Source organism: Neofelis nebulosa, chromosome 2 (genome assembly GCF_028018385.1).
Source record: "Neofelis nebulosa isolate mNeoNeb1 chromosome 2, mNeoNeb1.pri, whole genome shotgun sequence".
Lineage (NCBI taxonomy): Eukaryota > Metazoa > Chordata > Mammalia > Carnivora > Felidae > Neofelis > Neofelis nebulosa.
Window position 1 is genome coordinate 220,663,802 of NC_080783.1, and position 19,936 is coordinate 220,683,737.

The following is a 19,936-nucleotide window of genomic DNA, read 5'->3' on the forward strand; positions in this document are numbered from 1 at the left end:
GCCCCACCACCCCTGCCCTCGACTCCCCACGCCCCGTGTCCCCGCCAGGCATCCAGCGCCAGGCCGGCGCTTGGGACCCACCAGCCCGTCCAAGCCCCCTCCCTCCTGGCCCTCGGGGGTTCTCAGCGGCATATCCTGCCTGCCGTGCTCTCAGCTCCGTCCTCATAGGCCTCCACCCGCAGGGACCTCCCCCACTGGCCCCCAGAGGTGCCCTGGGGATGCCAGCCTGTGCTCCCGTCACAGCCCCTATGTGCAGTGCCAGCCTGAGGCCCTTCTGGTCACTTCCTCACATGCTTATCGCTTGTGTTTGTGTCTTATTTGCCTCTTTGGTGTAATCAGACTGAATGCTTGTGTCCCCCCCCCCCCCCCCCCCCAAACTCACATGCTGAAACCGTAATCCCCAGGGTGATGGGTTTTGAGATGGGGCCTTTGGGAGCTGATTAGGTTTAGATGAGGTCCGGGGGGCTGGGCCCCCACGATGGGAAGAGGGCTCTCCCAAGCGAAGATGCCAGAGAGCTTGCCCCTTTGCCCCTCCTCCCTCTTTCTGCTGTTTGCGGACGCCCCGAGGAGACAGCCGGCCGTAAACCAGGAGGAGGGTCCTCACTAGACACGAAGCTTCCACGTCTTACTCCTGGACGCGCAGCCCCCACACCCGTGAGAGAGAAGTGCCTGTGTTCGGGCAGTCGGTCCTGTCTGTGGCTGTCTGTCATCACAGTGGAGCTGACCGACGGCCGCGCGCGCAGATCGAACCGTGCACCGCTGTGGCTGAGCGCTGAAGGCCCCCGACCCGCAGCCTGCGGCCCATCGGTGCCCGCCCACGGCACAGGCCGCCGCTCCATCCAGCCCACGCAGTGGCCTGGCGGGCGCGGGGCACAGTCCCCACCCGGCGGCCCTGCCTTGTCTGCTTTCTCGTTATCACCAGCATCACCTGCGGGGTTCACGGAATCGCTTCCCCGCAGACAGCAGCCCCTCCGCGGCGCTCCCACCTCCCTGACCGGTTTGAGAACAGAGCGCCCAGGGGCGGAGGCGGGCGGGGACCCCACGGGGGCCTTCGACCCGCGTCGCCTCCGATTAGGTGGGTCTGTCGGGGCCTTGAGATCTGCTGGGTTTGTCTTCTCCCAGTTGGCTGGCTGTGCCATGAATGGACTCCCGCCTTTCCTAAGTGGGGTGCTGACCCCTGGAGTCCCCTGTGCTGACAGAGTGCTCAGAGCAGAGTCTCTCAAGAAAAGAAAGGCGTGCTGGGTCATCAGGGTCCAGGGAGCCGCCCGGGTGAGCAAAGGCACATTTACTTAGCAAACAGACACCTGTTGAACAGCATTGCATCCTACTGCTTAAAAGCACGGAGCCAGATGACCCCGCTTCGAACCCTGGTTCCACCTCTCACCGCTGCGTGACGTTGGGCAGGTTACTTAACCTTTCTGTGCCTCGTCTGTCCCCTGTTAAAGGGGCGCCGATCTATCTAGACGGTCGGCCCCATAGCCAGTCTTTTGTAGCAAATACAGGTGCCCAAGGAAGCACCAGCCACGTGCACAAGTGGGCTCGGTGCTCAGTCTTTCGCCCAGAAAACACCCTGCCGTGGGGCCTTCGTTCAGCTTTGGGACAGTGGGGTAGGTGGCTTGGAAAGGAAAGGGGAAGGAGGGGTCCACGGCACGGCCCCTTCCCGTCATGCCGCCTCATGGCCCAGAATGGCCCATGCCGCCTCATGGCTGCCCAGAATGGCAGCAAGAAAGTGCACCCCAGACCCGCCATCGGCCGAGGAAACCGGCCCCACGGGGGCCATTTCCGGGCTGCGGCCAGGGTGGAGGGTGACCCAGGCTGTGAGGGAAAGGCCCCTTCCACGAGGCAGGCCGTGCCATCGCAGCACCCGGGCCCCCTGCGTGGCAGCGGAGGGGCGACCGGGCCGGCCTGCCCGGAGGGCTCGGCCGGTGTGCAGTGTGGGCGGCCAGGCGGCCGTCCTGTGCACCGGCTCTCACCCACCCCGGTGCTCGCTCAATAGCCTGTGCTCGGGCCTGTTTACCAAGGGGTTGAAAAGGCTTCTCGCTGCTGTGTAAACAGACTTCGCAAAGGCCTCTGCTTTCTCACCCGCTACAGCTTTCTGAACGCACGTTATGAATTGGCCGGCTTACCGGAAGGGCCGTCTGGCAGTTAAAAGATGTTTCCACGCATTGTGAGGCTGCATGGAAACCAAGTTGTGTCAGCCCCCAGGACAAAGGGACTCAAGTGTTTGAGATGCAAAGATATTTTGACCCGACTACATCATTTTTCAAAGGAAAAAAGTAATTCACGGCTCACAATTCACTTGCTATCTTGCAGGAAGTCCTGTATTTCTTATTAACTCCCCAAGGCCTGCTTCTCTGTGCGAGAGGTCATCTCGGAGGGCCGGTATGTGAGGGACGTTTATGAGTTTTCTTTCCGTCTCTTCCTGTTGTTTTTTCTTTCAGTGCCGCCTCGTGTTTGTGAGGTACCCGCCAGGGCACCAAGCTACTAGCCTTATCTCTGGTCTCCTCCCAGTCCAGGAACTCGAGTGGGGTACAGACTGTCTGTCCTATGCCTCCAGGTCGGAAAACAAGGTCCCGAGAGGTTAAGTGACTCTTGCCCAGGTCACACCCACTGGTGGCAGAGCCCAAACCGGAGTTTCGGGGGGGGGGGGGCCTCTTCTGATCTTTCTGCGGATCTCGCCTGGGTTCTCGGCTTCCTCATGTAAGGACTGCATCTGGATGGGCTCTCAAAGACTCACCACCGTTATCACAAGCACCAACATCATCACCACCACCGTCATGTCCGTCTCCCCCACGGTCACCACCTTGGTCTCACTCTGAGTCCCAAGCACGGGCCGGGTGCTATTGAACGTGTGCTCAATGCATAGTATCTCATGGAATCGCTAACCAGAACTCTGGGGCAGGAGCTATTATCACCCGCACCCTGCAGATGAGGAAACTGAGGTCCCAGAGGATGAAGAAACCCTCGTGCGATCCTTTGCCTTCTAAGAACTTTCCAGCACCAGACCTCCCAGGTCCTTAGAGAGCGCCGTGGATAGGCCTCCATGGCGGCCGCTCGGCAGCTCATTGGAGGCTGAGCAGAAAGGCAACCTTTGGGCTTAGCTGAGCGGGACGTCTCTAAAGCTGGGCTTGGGGGGGGGGTCTGGACCCCAACACCACAGGAACCAGGACAGCTCTGGAAGCACTCCCACGGGTGCAGCGGGGCAGGGGCGCTTGCTGGGGTTCGTAGGCCCAAGGCTGTTTGTCCTGCTGGCGGACCAGTGTCCCCCCTGTCACAGCGAGGCGGCGGTGAGGCCCCGGGGGGCAGGACCAGGAGGGGGCGACGGGGAGACACAGAGCTCTCCGTGCCTCGCGTCGCGTGTGGCGGTTTCCGAGGAGGCAAATGATGTGTCATGATGGAGACCAGGGAGCCAAAGAGGGGTGAGGGCTTTGAGGAGCGTTACGGTGGCCCTTCGAGGCCGAAGGCAGTTGGCCTGTGGGCGTTTGCCGCACTGGCGGGAGGGCAGACTGGGGACAGGGCGACAACCAGTGAAACCAACCGGGAGAGGAGGTGGGTGCCAGCCCAGGCCAAGGGGAGGCCCCACCACCAGCACCTGGTTCGGGGGGACGCACGCTTCCCGTTCAGACCCCAGAGGGTGAGCCGGCAGACCGTCCCGAAAATGCCTTGCTGGGGCCCCCAGGGACCGGGGTCCCTTGCTGGGTCCCTTGCCTTGCTGGGGCCCCTTGTACCGGGGTCTGGGGCTGGGGGCCTTCTGGCAGGGGCCCAGTTTGCAGCCCGCTGCCTGCGTGACTGCGGTGGGTGAGTTGGCCCGTGTGACCCCAGGGAAGAAAAGTATCTGCCTCGCGGAGCTGCCGTGAGGCACCCAGCACACCTGTCACCCGGCTCAGGCTTGGGACCACGGCAGGGAATGGGCAGCCGGGGCTCCTGCCTCCCTGGGGCCTGACTTCACACACGGAAAGACACAATCGCTGTGGCCCGGACGCAGGAGCTGTCCTGCCCACCCACGGCTGCTCACCCGAGCACCTTCCGGTCGGCACTGGCCTTGACCCTCGTCCTGGGTGAGTGAGTGGGGAGAGACACAGGCCCCCCTTCAGGCTGGTCCTCCCTCCTGGAGGCCTGCACGATGGCAGACGTGGAGCAAAGGCGCCCCTTGTCCCCCCGCTGCCCCCCGGCTTGGGCGGCCCCCGCCAAGCCAGACCTCTCCCAGGGCTAACTTGATGTCTCTCTCCCCCTCGCTAGCTCTCCTTCACTCCTGCCTCTGCCCTTCTCGTCCAAACCAGGAACACAAAGGGAGGAAAGCTATTCAAAATTCCTCCTCCTCATTTTATATCTGCTGCTCTCTGGGGTGCCCACACTTCAGACTCTCTTCCGATAATTATCTGCCCTTTCGAGGCCTTGGTAACCTGGAGCCTCCGGTCTGGGAGGCAGGAAGAAAGTGCTGGCCTGCCCGCCGCATGCGGGATGCCCTCCCCTAAACTCTGAATGTGCACCAGCTTGCCCATCTCCTGCACACCCAGCGTGACGCTGGGGAAGAGGAGTTTTGTTATTATTTTTTGTTTGTTTTCGAATCTCTCCTCCCTCTCAGCTGATCCGTGATGAACATCACATCAGACTCTCTTTATGTGATAATTTTCCATCCCCAGCAATGCAAACATTTCTGTGGCTAATACTCAGAATCTTGGCCATTGCTCAGAAATAACAGAGGCAAGGTTCCAACATAAAATAATAAGTCTTGCCTTTTATTACTTAATTTATCAACACTATACTGGAGAAACATCTTGTTAACTGGGTAAGAAGAAACCGTTCACCAACACAGCCTTGGCTGATGGAAGGGGGTGTCAGGTGGAATAATGAATCCTGTTAGCATACAAAGAGGCCGGTGCTGAAGGAGGGTATTATTCAAAGAAGGAAATATTATTAAGTAAGAAAACGGGGCACTCACAGTGAATCTGTTAAATTAAGAATCCCACTCTTCCTGGCCAAAATCTATTTGTTATCCTCACAATTTCCCCTGTATATAACAGGGGATTAAAAAAAAGGGAAAATTGCCCGGAGGACTGACTCCTTAGAATCACCGACCGTGCGGGGACACGGCCAAGCCCACGTGGCAAGATGGGGTCACCGCCACCCTAAAGGAACAGAGAAAACAGCACAGGAGGCTCTCGGAAGCTCACCCCACCGTGACGAGGGGTATCTGACTTGGAACTTTGCCGCTGGGCGTCCCCAGGGGGCCAGGGGCACGAGGCCATCGGCACAGGTGACTGAGGTCCGGGAAGGACACGAACCCCGGGAGGGCAGCAACCTGCAGGAATCCCACTGCGCACAGTAGGCGCTTGGTCAGTGTTGTCGGGTGACTGACGAGGCCGTGCTGCGGTGACGAACCCGGAGCCCCGAAGACAGGACCAAATGGCTGCATTTCTCCCGTCTGCCTCGCGTGATTCACAGCATGGCTCTGCTTACGGTAAGTGCCTTGGGAGCTGTCCAGAGCTTTCTGGCTGCGGTGTGGGAGGGCAGGGAGCTCTGGGGGCTGTCACACCGGCAAGCGGCCGCTGGGTGTAGAAATGCCCACTGGCCACGCGGCTCGGCCAACCACAAGGCGGGCCGACGGCTCCGGGAAGGCAGAGGCCCACACGATGGGTGAGTGGCCCGGCATGTCGGCAGGATGGGGAATCTTGGCCACAAGGGGTTTATGATCCAGCAAACGGGAACACCGTCCACGGACCGGCCGTCACCACCAACCACAGTGGTAACGTCCTTTGCCATCTGGCGTTGGCGTGGGCCGGGCACTGGATAAGCTCTTCACGTAAGTCAACATATTTAACAACCAAAATACCGCAGACAGATGTTCGCTTCAAAAGAAGTCAGCCATCACGTCACAGCAACGAGTGACGTCATCATTTTTGTATTATTTCCATGCAGCCTTTTCCTGTATGTGCGTCCTTCTACACGCACGTATGTTTTACAGAAGATGTGTGTGTGCGATTGCCACTTTTCCAAACTCCTGTTCTTAAAAAAATTAACACTCTTTATTTTTTAGAGAAGTTTAGTCTTATAGGAACCCGCGTGTGAAGTACGGAGGGTCCCCGTAACCCTCCTCCCCTCCCAGCTTCCCCTGTTTTTAATAGCTTGCGTTAGCGTGGTCTTCTGTCACAAGGAACGCCCATCATTAATTTTGGGGGGGGGGGGTCCCTCCTGGAATGGACTTTCTCTGGGTTTGGATGAATATCAGGCTCACGCAGCCACCACGGGTCACACAGAATAGCTTCGCTGCCCTAAAAATCTCCTGTGCCCCACCTGTTCACCCCCATCTCCCTCCCAAACCCTGGCAAACACCGAGCTTTCTGCTGTCTCCATGGTTCTGTCTTTTCCAGAACATCACAGTGTAGCCTTCTCAGATTGGCTTCTGTCACTTGGCCCTGAGTACTTATGGCTCTTCCTGTGGCCTGACAGCAAAGCCCTTGTTTTACTGCGAGGTCATCCGAGTGCCTCTTTGTAGCACCCCCGCCCCCCGCCTCCCTGCCAATCCTGGGGGTCCGTGCCCAGTAGGTCAATGTCAACAAAAGGAAGAGGCTACCTTCCCTCCTGCACAGGGACCCGGGACGCCCCCATGACTGACTGACATCGCGATTTTCTGGCAACTCTAGACCGCAGACAAGAGCCCCTCCGAGGAACAAGTGGTCGTTCCTAAGGGGCGGACGCATGTAAGAGGCCCCAGAAGACGGCCAGGCATCCTTGTCTTTCCCTGAGTGCTCACAATTTACTTGCCTCGCCGCGGACTCCGTTCTCTAGCCCCGCTTTAGCTTGTCACCTGGGAACTGGTCACGTGCCAGCTCCGTGCCGCCTCCTGCAGGAAGCCTGCCACAGTAGAATGCGCCGGGGTCCCCGCCTCCACCCCCTGTGCCACAGGACCACATCCCTGCCCTGACAGGCACAGCTCGCTCTCCCGCCCTGCGGATGTGGGTGCGGCACGCTCCCGCTGAGCCTAGGCCCCATGATGACGGCGCGTGTCCCCTCTTCTTCTGCCATCACCGTGGGGACAACACGCCCCGCGGAGCCCAGTGTTCCGAGGAGGGTGACAGACATTCAGAGCAAACCACACAGCCGAGCCCAGCCTGGAGCAGCCGACCTGCACATGTGTAGGTGAGGACAAATGAGCGTTGTTTTAAGCCGAGTTTGGGGGGCCGTTCGTTACGCAGCATCACGTGGCAATAGATGACTGAGACACCCACTTCCACTCCGCGCAGTCTCACTCTGGCTTCCCTTCCTCTGAGCGCAATGGGGGCCACGGTTTGGTGCCACCCGAATGCTGAAGCGCGTAGGCGAGCTCTGTCTGGTGGGAGGCGCTGGAGGCACGTGCCAGCACACGGTTCCTGAGAACGCTGGCTTCAGGGTCTCGTCGGCTGGCAGCTGGAGACTCCTGGCCTCCCCACTGAATCACGCAGCCTTGGGCAAGTGACTTAAACCCCCTGTGCCTTGGTTTCCTCCTCAGGAAAGTCGGGACAGTAACACCCGTCTGGGATGACTGGGGATCAAGGAGCTTATGGATATGACGCTCCGTAAGTGACAAAACAGAGGACATCCTCGCTGGGGCAAGCGGGGCCGGATTCCTCTTCTCTACAACCCCCTGCACCTGCCTCTCCCTTCCCCCCTCAGGCCCTCCTCCTGGTGCCTGGCCCTCTCACAAGGCAGTGCGTGTGGCCGGCCCAACAGCAACACGAGCCTCGAAGCTGCCGTGGGTGCCGGGGCCGAGGCCGGAGGCTCGGTGCCGGCCGGTGTCGGGCCCACGGGGGCCACCACCCACACCCCCGGGCCTGTGGCGTCAGGAGCCGACGCAGGAAGCCAGGGCCGCAGCTCAGGGGCGACGGCGAGCGGAAGGCCAGCGGGGATGCTGGCGGACCCGTCCCCTCCGCAAGCCGGTGCGGGTGTCCTCTTGCTTGGACGGCAGGTGGCCTCGCAGGCGGGGTGGGCAGGGCCCAGCCTTCCCTGCCGAGAGTCTCCGCTGGCCAGGCAGGCCTCGGAGACCCCTGAATGCAGGCCCTCTCGTCCCGTCTCCAAGCAGAGGGGCCTCCCCAAGCCCTCACGTGGGCCTGCGCGGGGGGCGCCACCGAGGGGACCTCGGGAGCCAGCCCTCCCTGGAGGCCTGGGGGTGCTCGACACGTGCCCCGACAGACAAGCGGGCACGGCACAAGTGACCGCGTGGAGGGAGGGTCCCCCGCGTCCACAGCCACTCGCACTGATGTCTTTCACCCTGGAGAGGGCAGGCCCGCTTTGACAGCCCGTGTGTGAACACCGGAAGTCGGCCTCGCACGCAGGAGGGTGGACAGTGACGGGCTCTCCGAGCGGAGGCGAGCCGGGCCTCCTCGTGAGAGCATCTGTGTGGGGGAGACGCCCCCCAGCCGGTGACGCCCCGCGTCGCTGGGGTGCGTGTCTGCGCGTTTAAGGCAGAAGACTTGCTAACTAGGCCTCCGAGCTGATGTATTTTCTCTCCTAATAGTGAGGCACAATTTAATTAACTCGCTATTGCACCCACCTGAAGATTACCGAGTTTATTCACACCACCATCTGGCTCCTATAAAGCCAGTAATGTAGATAATAAATCTGCTTCATTACCCGGCGTGAGAGGCGTTGTGCCACAGTCTTTCCCGGCGCCCTCCCGCGAGCGCCACCCTAGACACCCCGAGGCTCGGTGCGGTTTCCAGGAGGGCCCCGCTGCCCGTGGCCGTCCCCACACCCCCGACGTCCCCCCAGGAGGCCCCGCTGCCCAGAGCCGTGCCCAAGTGCTGTCTTGTCACCCAGCCGACTGCCGGGACCGAGTCAGGTGCTGCCGCCCATTATCTCTCGGCCCGCCGAGAAGGAGCCGGAAACGCATGAGGCCAAGCTCAAGGCTGAGGGCCACGCCATCCAGGGCCAACCAGATTCAGAGGGCAGGGGGGGCGGGGCGGGGCGGGAGCGGCAGTGCCAGACCGGCCCAGCCTGCCCGGGTCTCCGGAGCAAAGGAGAATTTCTTTTGTTTACCTTCCGGGTTAAGGCGTATTTCCAAGTGCTGAGTCTGCCCTTGGAAACTGGTGATGTTTTATCTGCCTTTGAGATTTAAGTTTGGGCAGCTTGTGTGCAGGGCGGCTGGGGGCGGGGATGGGAAGGGCCTGACCACAGCGGGGGGGACCCCCATCACCTGCTCCCACAGGTCCCGCCAGCGGCTGCTGTTGGGCACCGAGGGGCCTCCCGTCTGCCTCCTCCGGGAAGTACCCCAAGCTGTAGCCCAGAAGGCTTTCAGAACCTGTTTCAAAGGAGGCGCTCCAGGGAGAGCAAGAAACCCAGCTCGGCTCGTTGCTTTCTCAGTTGCAAGAAAGGGGAGGAACTAAGCACTCTCCTCTCCCCCACCCCCCGCCTCCCCCCCAGGTGTGGCTCTGAGAGCAACATGCCCCCCACAGCCGGCCCACAGCCCGAGGGCGCCCTTCCTCAGGCACAGTGGTCCCCCGGCAGGTGACAAACTGATGTGCGGCTTTAAGCTGGTTTCAGGGATCCCTAGGGTGGGACAGGGGCAGAGAAAGGGGAATCGACCCAATTTAGGGGCACAAAATGCAAGAAGCTTACGTTTATAACGTTGTCCCCCAGCCCTGCAGCTGCCCCTAGCTCTCCCATGCTGCCACTGTCCGCCCATTAATCACCCTTATCAGGGCTGGAAGTGCCCCCCCCCCAGCCACCGCCCCCCCCAGGGACAAGTTCAGGAGCTTCAAGGTGGCCAGAGGTCAGAGTCCGCCAGCGGTGGGGCTGAGCCTCCGGGCTGCGGCCCCTCCCTTGGGCCTGACTCTCAGCCCAGGGCGCTGGGGCTGCCGAAGTCACACCTAGGCGGCCTCTTCAGATAAGCGTCACAGTTGTGAAATCAGAGGCCTCCTGAGGCGTAGGGGCCGGAAGCCAGACTAGAGGCTGGGCCGAGGCGGCGAGGGTCCCTGGGACTGTCTGGGGAAGGGGACTAGCGGAGGCCGTGCTCTCCACTCCACTCCGGTCTCGGCCCCCTCACACCTCTCCGCTTTGCAGCCTTTGATTCAGCAAAATCAGGGGTGCGAACTTCTTAGGAGTACTTAGTTTCCATGGCAACCGAAGCTGACCTCAACATTATTGTTCTCAAGAGGCACTGACTTTACTATATGTTCATTCGCTGAATTAATGGACTCCTGGCTCTTTTGTCAGCGGCCCCCGAACAAAGGAAAGAGAGACGAGTAGTCAAAGGGCTTTCAGCCACTGCCCAGCCTTTTGTCCGGGGCTTACTGCGTCCAAGCAAGTCTATTCAGCCCGAGATTATCAAAATCAACTCGGGGCTGTCTCCGTGGCAGCTAAACACACTTTGATTTCATAAAGACATAACCGATCCCCCATGCAAATTATTAATTGTGACTGCGGGGTTCTGAGGGCTTGGGTCTCTGGTGAGATTTGGGGGGGGGGGTCAGAAAGCGTGTTTGCAGGTACATGGGGCGTCGGTGGCTCCCGGGTGTCGCGGGCTGGGAGGGGAAGTGGAAGAAGGAAAGGATGGCTGAAACGACCCTCGCCAGCACCGGCAAAGCGGAAGGACCGCAGCGAACCTTCCCGTCCCGCTAAGACCAGCTGAACCCAGCCTGTGCACGTCAGCACTGTAAACTGGGGCTTCTGCATTTTCCGACCTCCTTCGTGTTCCAGACACGTCCCTTCCGTCTCCACCGCCCTCCCTGCCACCCGGGAGACACCTCTGCTTCCCCCAGAACGAGGCCAGAGAGACCGCAGAATGAGACACTGAACACAGGTACCCGTCTGTGGGCGTGGCCAAGGCCAGGAACCGGGCTCGCAAACCGCCGGTCCCAGCTTGGTCGCACCGCTCGGACCTCGGGCCGTGTGGGCTCCTCAAGCGATTGTTGTACAACAGGTACTCGGCGGTCGTCTGTCCCGTCCGCTCCCGCCTTCCTGACGCTTGAAGAGTTGTCTTTCCTGACTCCCTGGCCGGCCTTCCCTAGCCCCCAGGTCCCCCCAGGGGGGATCCCGGACACCGGAGGCATTTCGCCAGGGCCAGGCTATGGAACACGTCCGCGCACAACAGCCCAGTGGTGCAGACCACGGCCCTAACATCCGAATAATCATTTCACAAATAATAATTATTATCAATCAATCACCCTGTGTGGACAGTGCCAGGCTGGCCTATCAGATGGCTTTTATGACCTGTAGCATTTTGCACGTAATGACAGGGAGAGATTTATGGAGCCATCGCGCCCCGTCTTCCAGCCGTGGGACTTCATTAACTTCCTTTAGTTTCGAGTCTCCGCGGCATCGCCCCCCCCCCCCAGTTCCCCCCACTACCCAGAAGGGCCCAGAGCGCTGGCTGGGTGGCTGTGATCCTCACCCCCTGGGCTCCTCAGGGGTCCTACCCCTACTGCTGCACATTCCTGAGTGCTGGGGCGGGGAGGGGGGGCAGACGGAGAAGGGGAGGAGAAGAAGAAATAAAAATAAAAAAAGGAAAAGGTCACTTCCTTTTGTTTGCCTTCCCCCCCAGTTGTACCGTATTAACACGTCCTTCCTTTTCAAGATGGTCAAAGAAAACAAGATAAAGTGGGACAAAGGGAAGGCTGCTGGGGCTTGGTGTCCCCTTTTCATATCACCAGAGAGATTAAATCAAAATTCTTTTAGCTGATATCATCTCCCCGGGTGGACTGCACTCTTGTTAACGGATAAATTCAAGCCCTCCAGAAAGTCAAAGAATAAATTTAAGCCTTTTGCCAAATGTCTATCCTATTGGATTTTGATAAGACGGCCATTGAGTCTTAATAACGTCTTGCATCCATTTTCAGCAGGCCCTGAACGCGGCTCTTTATTCGTCCCCAAAGCCTCTTCGCTGGGCCTTTTTATTACAGGCTCCGGAGGGCTCTCCAGGGAGCCGGGCGACCCGAGTGATGGATGGACAACTCACTAGATTATCTCCCGCAGATGTTTGCTCTGCTGGAGCCCCGGGCTTTCCCTCTAAGTAAACAGAGACTAAATAGAGTCCGCCGGAGGGAGCAGTCCCAGAGGCCCGGCACCGAGGCTGGAGGAGGCGACGCGGCCGGACCGCAGGCCTGCAGTCACGCTGCGGCCCAGGGCGCGTGCCTGCCCGGGTGGGCGCAGGGGACAGAGAGGCCTGCGGGGCTGTGGGGGACACAGTGTCAGAGTGCTGGTGGCCCCAGGATGGGGGTGCAGGGAGGTCAGGGGCGTGGCTCACAGGCTGTGGGTGCGGTCACGCCAACGGGAGCCCTGCCCTGTGCCTCAGGCCATGCCACAGCCCTGGTTCGAACCCCACCGCCCCTCGGGAGTGCGGGCGCCTCCAGCCTCCCCGGTACTGGGGTCCTGCCCCCCCTCCCCACCCCGCAGCAGAGGGATTCCACGCATCACCTGTCCAGCAACCTGGGTCTCTAATGCTTAGAATTTATAGCCACGACTTCCCACCAAATATCACATTTTCTGCGACTGTTGTCAAGCCATTGATTGCATGAATTACCTTTTGTTACACTTGACTGATGCGCAAACAGAACGGGAAGTATCCTCATCCTAAGGACTTGAATAACCAAAGCTCAGAGATGTCGGCAACCAACCCAAGGCCCCCCCAGCGATTCCCCGGGATATTTTTAAAGCTCCCAGGCCTGTGGGGGAGCACAAGCCCTGCTCAGCCAGACACAAAAATCCCAAACCCCAAAATTGATAAATGGGGGTCCACCTCGTATCACCAAGGAGTTCACTAAATGCACGCTTAACACAGCCCACGAGGCAGGTGTGGTTATATTCGGTCATGCGTGTGTGTGTGTGTGTGTGTGTGTGTGTGAGTGACACGCATCCGTTTGTACAGTGGGACCTTCTTTTTGGAAAGAGGGTCAAAGGAATGTCGCATTTACCCATTTTTCAGCCTTGGTGCATGAACCCATTTGGCGTGTACCTTAGCCCCGATCTCCCCCCACCCTTCACTCCCTCCCAGATCGTCTGGGCATGGAACCGTAACCGGATGGGTCCAGATCTAAGCACCAAGGTTAGGTTTTGATCATCCCACCAGTGTGACCCTGGGCAGCCGTCCCGTCATACTTGAATGCCCCCAAAGCTGATAATGTCTAAGTTCAGTGCGAGGCCGGAAAAATCCCAGAGTTCAGTGGATGGCCGAGCGCTGTGTAGCAGCTTCTCAGTGTGTGTGTGGGGGGGGGGGGGGGCATTGCATGAGGAGGTGGGCAGAGCCCTCTTCCAGGCAGCAGGCTCCCCCCGCCCCCCGAACAGGGGCCTGCAGGGCAGCCGAAGGCAGAGGTGCCCGGCTGGGCGTCAGGGGGCCTGTTTCAAAACAGCCGCCCAGGCTCGCTCCGCTCCGGGGCCCGGGCCCCCCTGACCGTCGGGTCTGTTCCAATTCTGTCCTGTCCGAGGAAACCTGGGACCGTCCGACGGGCCTCACGACGGCCTGTGTTTGATGGGATGCCCGCGCCAAGCACTGTGAGTGGGTCCCACCCATCCCCTGGGCGGCTCTCAAGGAAGACCCCCGACCATGTCAGCCAGCACCCAATGGGCTGACTGTTTACAAAAGAAAAATGCAAATCAGGAGCACCACAGACGATGTGCCGACTGGAGTCCCCACTCTATCTCTTTCGGTCACGGCTCAAAGCATCCAGCACTGGCCTCCTTGCCATCCTCACAGTTAGACTTAACCTTCTTCTTCTTTTAATGTTTTTATTATTTATTTTTGAGAGAGAGAGAGAGAGAGAGAGAGAGAGACAGAGCGTGAGCAGGGGAGGGGCAGAGAGAGAGAGGCGGACACAGAATCCGAAGCAGGCTCCGGGCTCCGAGCTGTCAGCACAGAGCCCGACGCGGGGCTTCAACTCACCAACCATGAGACCATGACCTGAGTGGAAGTCGGACGCTTAACTGAGCCATCCAGGCGCCCTCGACTTGACCTTCCGGCCTTGTGCCTTGATCCTTGCCCCCATACCCGACAACCGTCTGCCTGTCCTACCGGGAACGTATCACCCCTAACCTCCCGCCTGGCGGCAGATGGCCAGCTGCCTGTTCACGGTGAGCAAAGTGAAGATTTTGTGTTCTCCTACAGGTTAAGAGGCTGGAGTTGACTGCAGCTACCTTTTTACGGGAAAAGACCTCAATTCGTTGAAATACGGGAAACCTGTGTAAAGTCTCCGCCCCCTTACATCCTTCAGGGAAACAGGAGTTTGTTCCCAGAGGCTGGAAGGGGGAAAGGAGTCTGTGGGGATCGATGCTGCGTTTTAAGGAAGAAAGGCCTCAGGCCGCCCTGGGCAGTGAGGCTGGGACGGGACGTTGTGGTTTACGGAGAAGAAGGAGTTCCTTCAGGAGGTCACTGCAGGGTCAGAAAATGCCTTCTTTGGCAGGGTTTTCTCCAAAATCGGCACCTCTGGGGCTGAGCCTGACGAGAAGGGGCAGGTCCCCCGTCCCTTGCGGAGGGCACGGCCCAGACCCTCCAGCCAGGCACAGGGATCTCCTGCCATGTTGGCCGGTCTTGTCCCTGCTCGAGGACATGGACGCCCAGCTCACACCTCAGCCTCCTCCCCCTGGGAAGGGCCGACTGTGCCCCATAAGCAGGCGGCGGGAGGCACGGCACAGGACGGGAGCCCGAGCGTCCGGACGCTGTCTTGCGTCCTGCTCAGGGGGGGACTCCCCGCCTCGCTGGGCCGTGCTCGGAGGCAAGCGTGTCGGGAGAGGGCTGTTGCAATTCTACTGGAGAATCCAGAAGAGACGGTCAGCTCCCGTGTGTGAGTGCAGGTGTGGCTATGTGTGCTGTGTTTGTGCATGTGCGTGGGTGACCCGAGCTGGGCGGGAGAGCCGGGCCCCCTCTGGTGAACGGCTTCTGGGTTTGGGGGATGATTTCTGGGTCTGATCCCCTCTGTGACTGGCCAGCCTGCGGTGCACAGGATGCCCCCCCTGGGTATTGGGTTTTTTCTGGGCCTCGTTTATCCTCTGGATCTTGTAGAACTAATGTTTGCTGCCCGGCTGTCACCATCGCCCCCCGGTAGAGCGGGCGGCTGCGCCCACGCTGACACTCTCTCACCTAACGGGCTGCTCATTTAGCGCCCAGCCCGAACGAGCCCTCTCTGGAGGCTGAGCACAGCAAAGGCTTTGTTGGATTTTCAGCCAATTGTGGGGATTTTCCCCTCTCTGTATTCTTTTCACAGGAGTATCCAGTGAAGACGGTTAAACAAACATGACCTGCGTTTATTTAATTTCCCGCGTCCGCGTGGCCTGAGTGTTCCCATGGGCGCGGGCTCTCCCGGGTCTCAGGAGTCAGGATGGTTCAGTGCCCCCCACCTGCTCACAAGATGAAAACAAGCATCCGCCCTAATGTCGTCGGTGTCACCGCCCTGTGCACGCGCTCTGCCCGGACAAGGCATTGCTCCCACTGCGGACCTGGCTACGCGCAAATGAGCTCAGGATCGCACGCGGGCCACGGCGAGGGAGAAGGCACGGAACCAGGTCTCCTACCTTTTGGATGCAGACCTCCTGGGACGACACCTCCGTATCCGTCAGCATTTGCTGCAAAACAATGGTGAGAGGGGGGGTTAGTTTCTGAGGAACCACATGCCCATCTCAGGCTGCGGCGGCTGTAAGCCGTAGGGCAGATCATCCGTCCCCTGAAATGACCAGGGGGCGGGCGACCCAGTGGCTTCTCCATGAGACGGAAGAACGTGCCCTGTTGAGAAGTCAGGACCTTTCGTCCCACGGCGTCTGCTGGTTTGTTGAGAACCACGAGGGCCCCTCCTGGACGCCACGTCCCTGGGAAGGCAGCCGGGTCCTTGCCAGGAGGGAGCCTCTCTGTGCGGCCCACCCGGGTCCTTAAAGCAAGCCACACGCTATTAAAAACAGGTCGGTGGGGGCAGGAAGACGTTTCGAAACGTGCAACGGACTCTCTCCTGTGTCCTGAGCTCTGCCAGCAGAGAGGAGCCCGTCTGGACGTGCCCCCCTTGGGCCACGCACGGCGAGCGGGAGGACGCACGCACCCGCCTGCATGGGGCTTGCAGTCTCTCCTGTGAGGCCAAGCCTGGCTGAGCGGCCGGCTTCACCCGGGGACCCGGCAGCCACGCTCCAAGGGAGCCGCCACGGAGGAAGCAAGCGTAGAGGGTGGACGGCTGGAGCCTGGCGCGACCTGGCGGTGACCGCGGGGCTGGCGGGGCTGTGATTCGATGCCATCACTCTGCTTCTCCTCTCCTGGCAAATCAGAGGGGGCAGCATTGCTCTTTACTGCAGACCCCTGGGAAGCGCGTGCGGTTTTTGGAGGAAGCTTCTCACAGGAAATCAGGCGCAGGCAGACAGAGGCGGCGGCCCGGTCACAGAAGCACCCTAGGGTGGCCGTTCACGGCCAGCTCCCCCCCCGCGGTGGGCTGTGGGCGACGCCAGGACCCCCGCCCCTCCCCCTGCCCAGGGACACAGCCTCGGGTGGCGAGGACAGCGAGCGCCAGCCGCTCTGGGTCTTTCTTCCACCCGACAATTTTGACTCGGAGCTTTTCTTGGCTCGGCTTTGGAGAGCTGTAGCGTTTTGCCTGCCTGGCGTCTCCTCTTAAAAACCACCAAGCTGCACTCCAGAGGGACAGCATTTCAGCGACGGGTCCCCGAGTGCTTTCTAAGCTAAGCAAACTGACAAATTAGCTGTATAAATGGGATTTTCCCTTCTGGATCACAAACCCCGCGCGTAGACACGTCCATACGTCGCAACGTCGTTTCCATAAGAATAGAAACCGAGACTGAAGCTAATTGTGGAAGAACAACATGAGAAATGGTGTCAGATCCAAGGGTTTCATTTGCCCTCCCCTTAAAATCACACCAGGGCCCTTCCAAAGCACCAGCCCGGAGCCCGGAGCCCCAGCCAGTGCCCACGCAGGCCGGTGAGGGGCCGGGGTGCTACCATCCAAAACGCTGGCACGTTTGCCCGGCTCAGCTGTAATAACAATAAGTCGTATTTTTCAATGTTGAGAATTCTAACCAGTTGGGGATTTTATGTTTCTTTTAATAGATTCCGAAATTGCGGTTTGGAATGTGGTTCTAAGTGGGGAGAGACTGAGCGGAGCAGGTGGGCAGCGCAGAGCCCCCGGAGGCCTTCCGGGGCATCCTCGGGGAGCCGGGGGCCCACCCGCGAGGACCGGGGCAGGGTCAGCCTCAGGTGCCGGGGGCCGAGTCTGCCCAGCGGGGGGCCCGTGTTTCTACTCCCTCATGATCCGGCTTCGCGCTCCGAGTCCAGAGCCAGGAAGCCTGGTCGGTGGCTCGGTCAACTGGGAGCCAGAGGACGCAGCAGACGGCCTGACTGTCAGCAAAGCTGTGGCTTCCGGAAGGGGCTGCGCTCACCGACGCCCAGAGGCCAGAGACGGGGCCCACCCTCCCGCTGGGGGCTGCCCAGGCCTGCACCCTGGACACGTCCACCCAGCAGGATGGAGACCTGTGTCAGCACCACACAGAGCCGCGGGCTCCCTGCTTGGGTCATGAGGTCCCTCAGACCAGGTGGACCTGCCCCTTATGGGGGGTCGGGGGGCACCTGGATCCAGGAGGAAAAAACTACGTCTTATCTTTCTGAGCCGTGCAGTGCCCCCGGGCGGCGGACACAGCCATGGGAAGCAGCCACGGGAGGGGAGCGCCCGTGGGACGGTTTCCGTTCCTGGGAAGTCCTGAGCCCTGAGTCATGGCCCTTCGGGACTGAGTCGCGGACACCATGCGGCTGTTCCGCAAAGCCCGGGAGAGCGGGCTCCCCGTGACGAGGCTGCCACATGACTCTTTCCTGGGACCCGTTCACGGGCTGGCCTTCTCCGCCTCGACTGCGTCCCTGCAAGAGCCTGGGGACTCGCTTCTCTAACCACAACGCCAGCATGGACGTCAGGCATCCAGAGAAGCCGCCTCCAGCAGGGGACACGGCTTGGGAGGGCTGCGACCTGCCCACGGCACCCGAGGCCGCACCGAAGGCAAAGTCCTGAGCTCCCTCTTGGGTGGCTCCAGCCCAGGCCACGGGCCGGGTCTGGTAAAGGGGACGCCCCCATCCCGTGGTGGCCCTGGGGGGGTCCCCCTTGTGTGTGGGAAGGAGCTGGAGTGCCTCCCAGCAGTTTCCGCAGCAGCCGAGCCTCCGCCAGCAGAAAAACTGTCTGTGGGGCGTGTTTTGGGTTAAAGGCTGGGCCTTCCTGGCGATTCTCGAGGTGCCGATGTTGTCTTTCTGGGGCCGTGCCGCCTGCACGCACACCAGGGACAACAGGCCCCCACGCCGGGGCAGCATGGCTCGCTGCTCACCCCCCGCGCACCCAGCCTGGGCCCAGAGGCACTGGGTGGGGGCTGGGGGTGCAGTTGGCTGCCCTCTGGTTGGAGATCAGCAGGGAGGCACCTTCCTCTTCCTGGTGGGGAAGACGGCTCGTTGCTGGAATCTCACACCCGGTGCCCAGCTCTCTTCCTCCCAATGGGCGCGTCACGGAGAGCTTCGGAGAGAGCGAGGAAGCCACGTGCTCACCCGGGGTGGGGGGCCTGTCAGCCCACAGCCCCACACGGGAGCCCTCTGGTCTCCGGCACGCCCCGTCCTGGGCCCCGGGGTGGGAGCCGCCCTCCCTCTGCCCGCCCGCCGGCCCCTCTGTTGGCCTGTGTGCCATCCCGGTCATGTTTCCTTTTGAGTTCTGGTGGCCCTGACCTCCCTTTCTCCCTGCTCCCCAGCGGGGAGTGTCCTGGGCGGGAGGCCCCACCTGGACAGAGAGGCAGCTGGGGTCGCGCCGCTCCGGGCCGCAGAAGGGGCACGGCACCCTCTGTCCCTAAAGGTGGCACAGGCCATGTTCCCGCAGCGTGGGGCCCCGAGGTGGCCCTTCCGGCAGTCTCGGTCCTACGGGCTCCCCAGCCGGCATCCGAGGCACCTGCGTGGACCCTCCTGACTCAACCAGAGACCGCCGGTCACACAGCAGCAGGAGACGCCTTCAGGGAGAGCCCGGCCAGCCCTGCACGGAGCCCAGAAGACGGGGCCCGTCCTGAGTGCGGCCTTGCTCCCCACATCTGCGCTGTCCCTTACACAGCCGGCCCGTGTCCAGACCCACCGTGTCCCACGGGCTTTGGGCTGAGGGGGGCCAGAACCACTGCCTTTTGTCCGAGGCTCAGACTGGCCCCGTGGGACGAAGCATCCCAGGAAATCTGCCCGTTGCACAGCCTCGAGGCTCTTTTCTCCATTCTGGGAAGAGTCCCTCGAGGTCTGGGCACACAGGCTCGGGAAGGATCGCCACCTACCCAGGAGTCTGTGGTCAGATGGGGACGTGGAGACGGCACTCACGCCACACTGTCCACAGAGTTGCTATGCCTGACACAAGGAGGCAGGGAGACCAGACAGGAGGGAGCACCTCCGCGGGGTGGGGGGTGGACAGGCAGGACCAGGGTGTCTTCACCCCTCCTCTGAGCCTGGTCCTCGGCCCCCTTTGGGCTGCAGGGCAGTGGCCTGGAAGCCCAGCTGTCGGACCGCAGGTGACCAGGAGGAGGCCCGCCACCCCAGTCACACGATGCAGACAGGGGAGGCCGGCGCTTTGAAGAAAGGAGTGTCCCCTCGGAGCAGGGGACGCCTGTTCCAGCAGCTTCCCTCTCTGCCTGCCCTGTGTAACAGCCCGCCTCGGCAGGCAGGCACATCGCCATCCGCCATTCACCCACCACTGACCTCGGGTGAAAACCCACCGGACGCACCCCTTCTGGAGCCTCTCGGCCCCGGCCTTCCCCGCCACGGCTGCCGCTTTGCTGAAAAACCTCTTTATTTTGCTAGCTGAGCCTCAGCACGCGCGTTGCTGGCTGGCCGGCTGCTCTCGACCCCCCCTCCACGCCCCGGCAGAAGTATTAGGTGTGTTTTGATTAAGCATTTTAGCCAAAAAAGGGAGGTTTGACCTCCGGCATTTCACTTCTTTTGCGGGTATCGGTGCCAGGATTGAGCTAAGTGGGGTTGGTCAAAACATCT

The 19,936-nt window shown here is 60.8% G+C and overlaps 1 protein-coding gene across 5 annotated transcripts in view; it reads right to left on the minus strand.

Annotated features, from left to right (window-relative positions):
* Positions 1 to 19,936, minus strand: part of PRDM16 (PR/SET domain 16) — a 316,465-nt gene that overhangs the window by 143,429 nt on the left and 153,100 nt on the right. For all 5 annotated transcript variants that reach the window (XM_058719369.1, XM_058719367.1, XM_058719368.1 and 2 more), the window contains exon 3: positions 15,478 to 15,528. In XM_058719369.1, the coding sequence (XP_058575352.1) occupies positions 15,478 to 15,528 (51 nt within the window). The remainder of the gene's footprint in view (positions 1 to 15,477; positions 15,529 to 19,936) is intronic.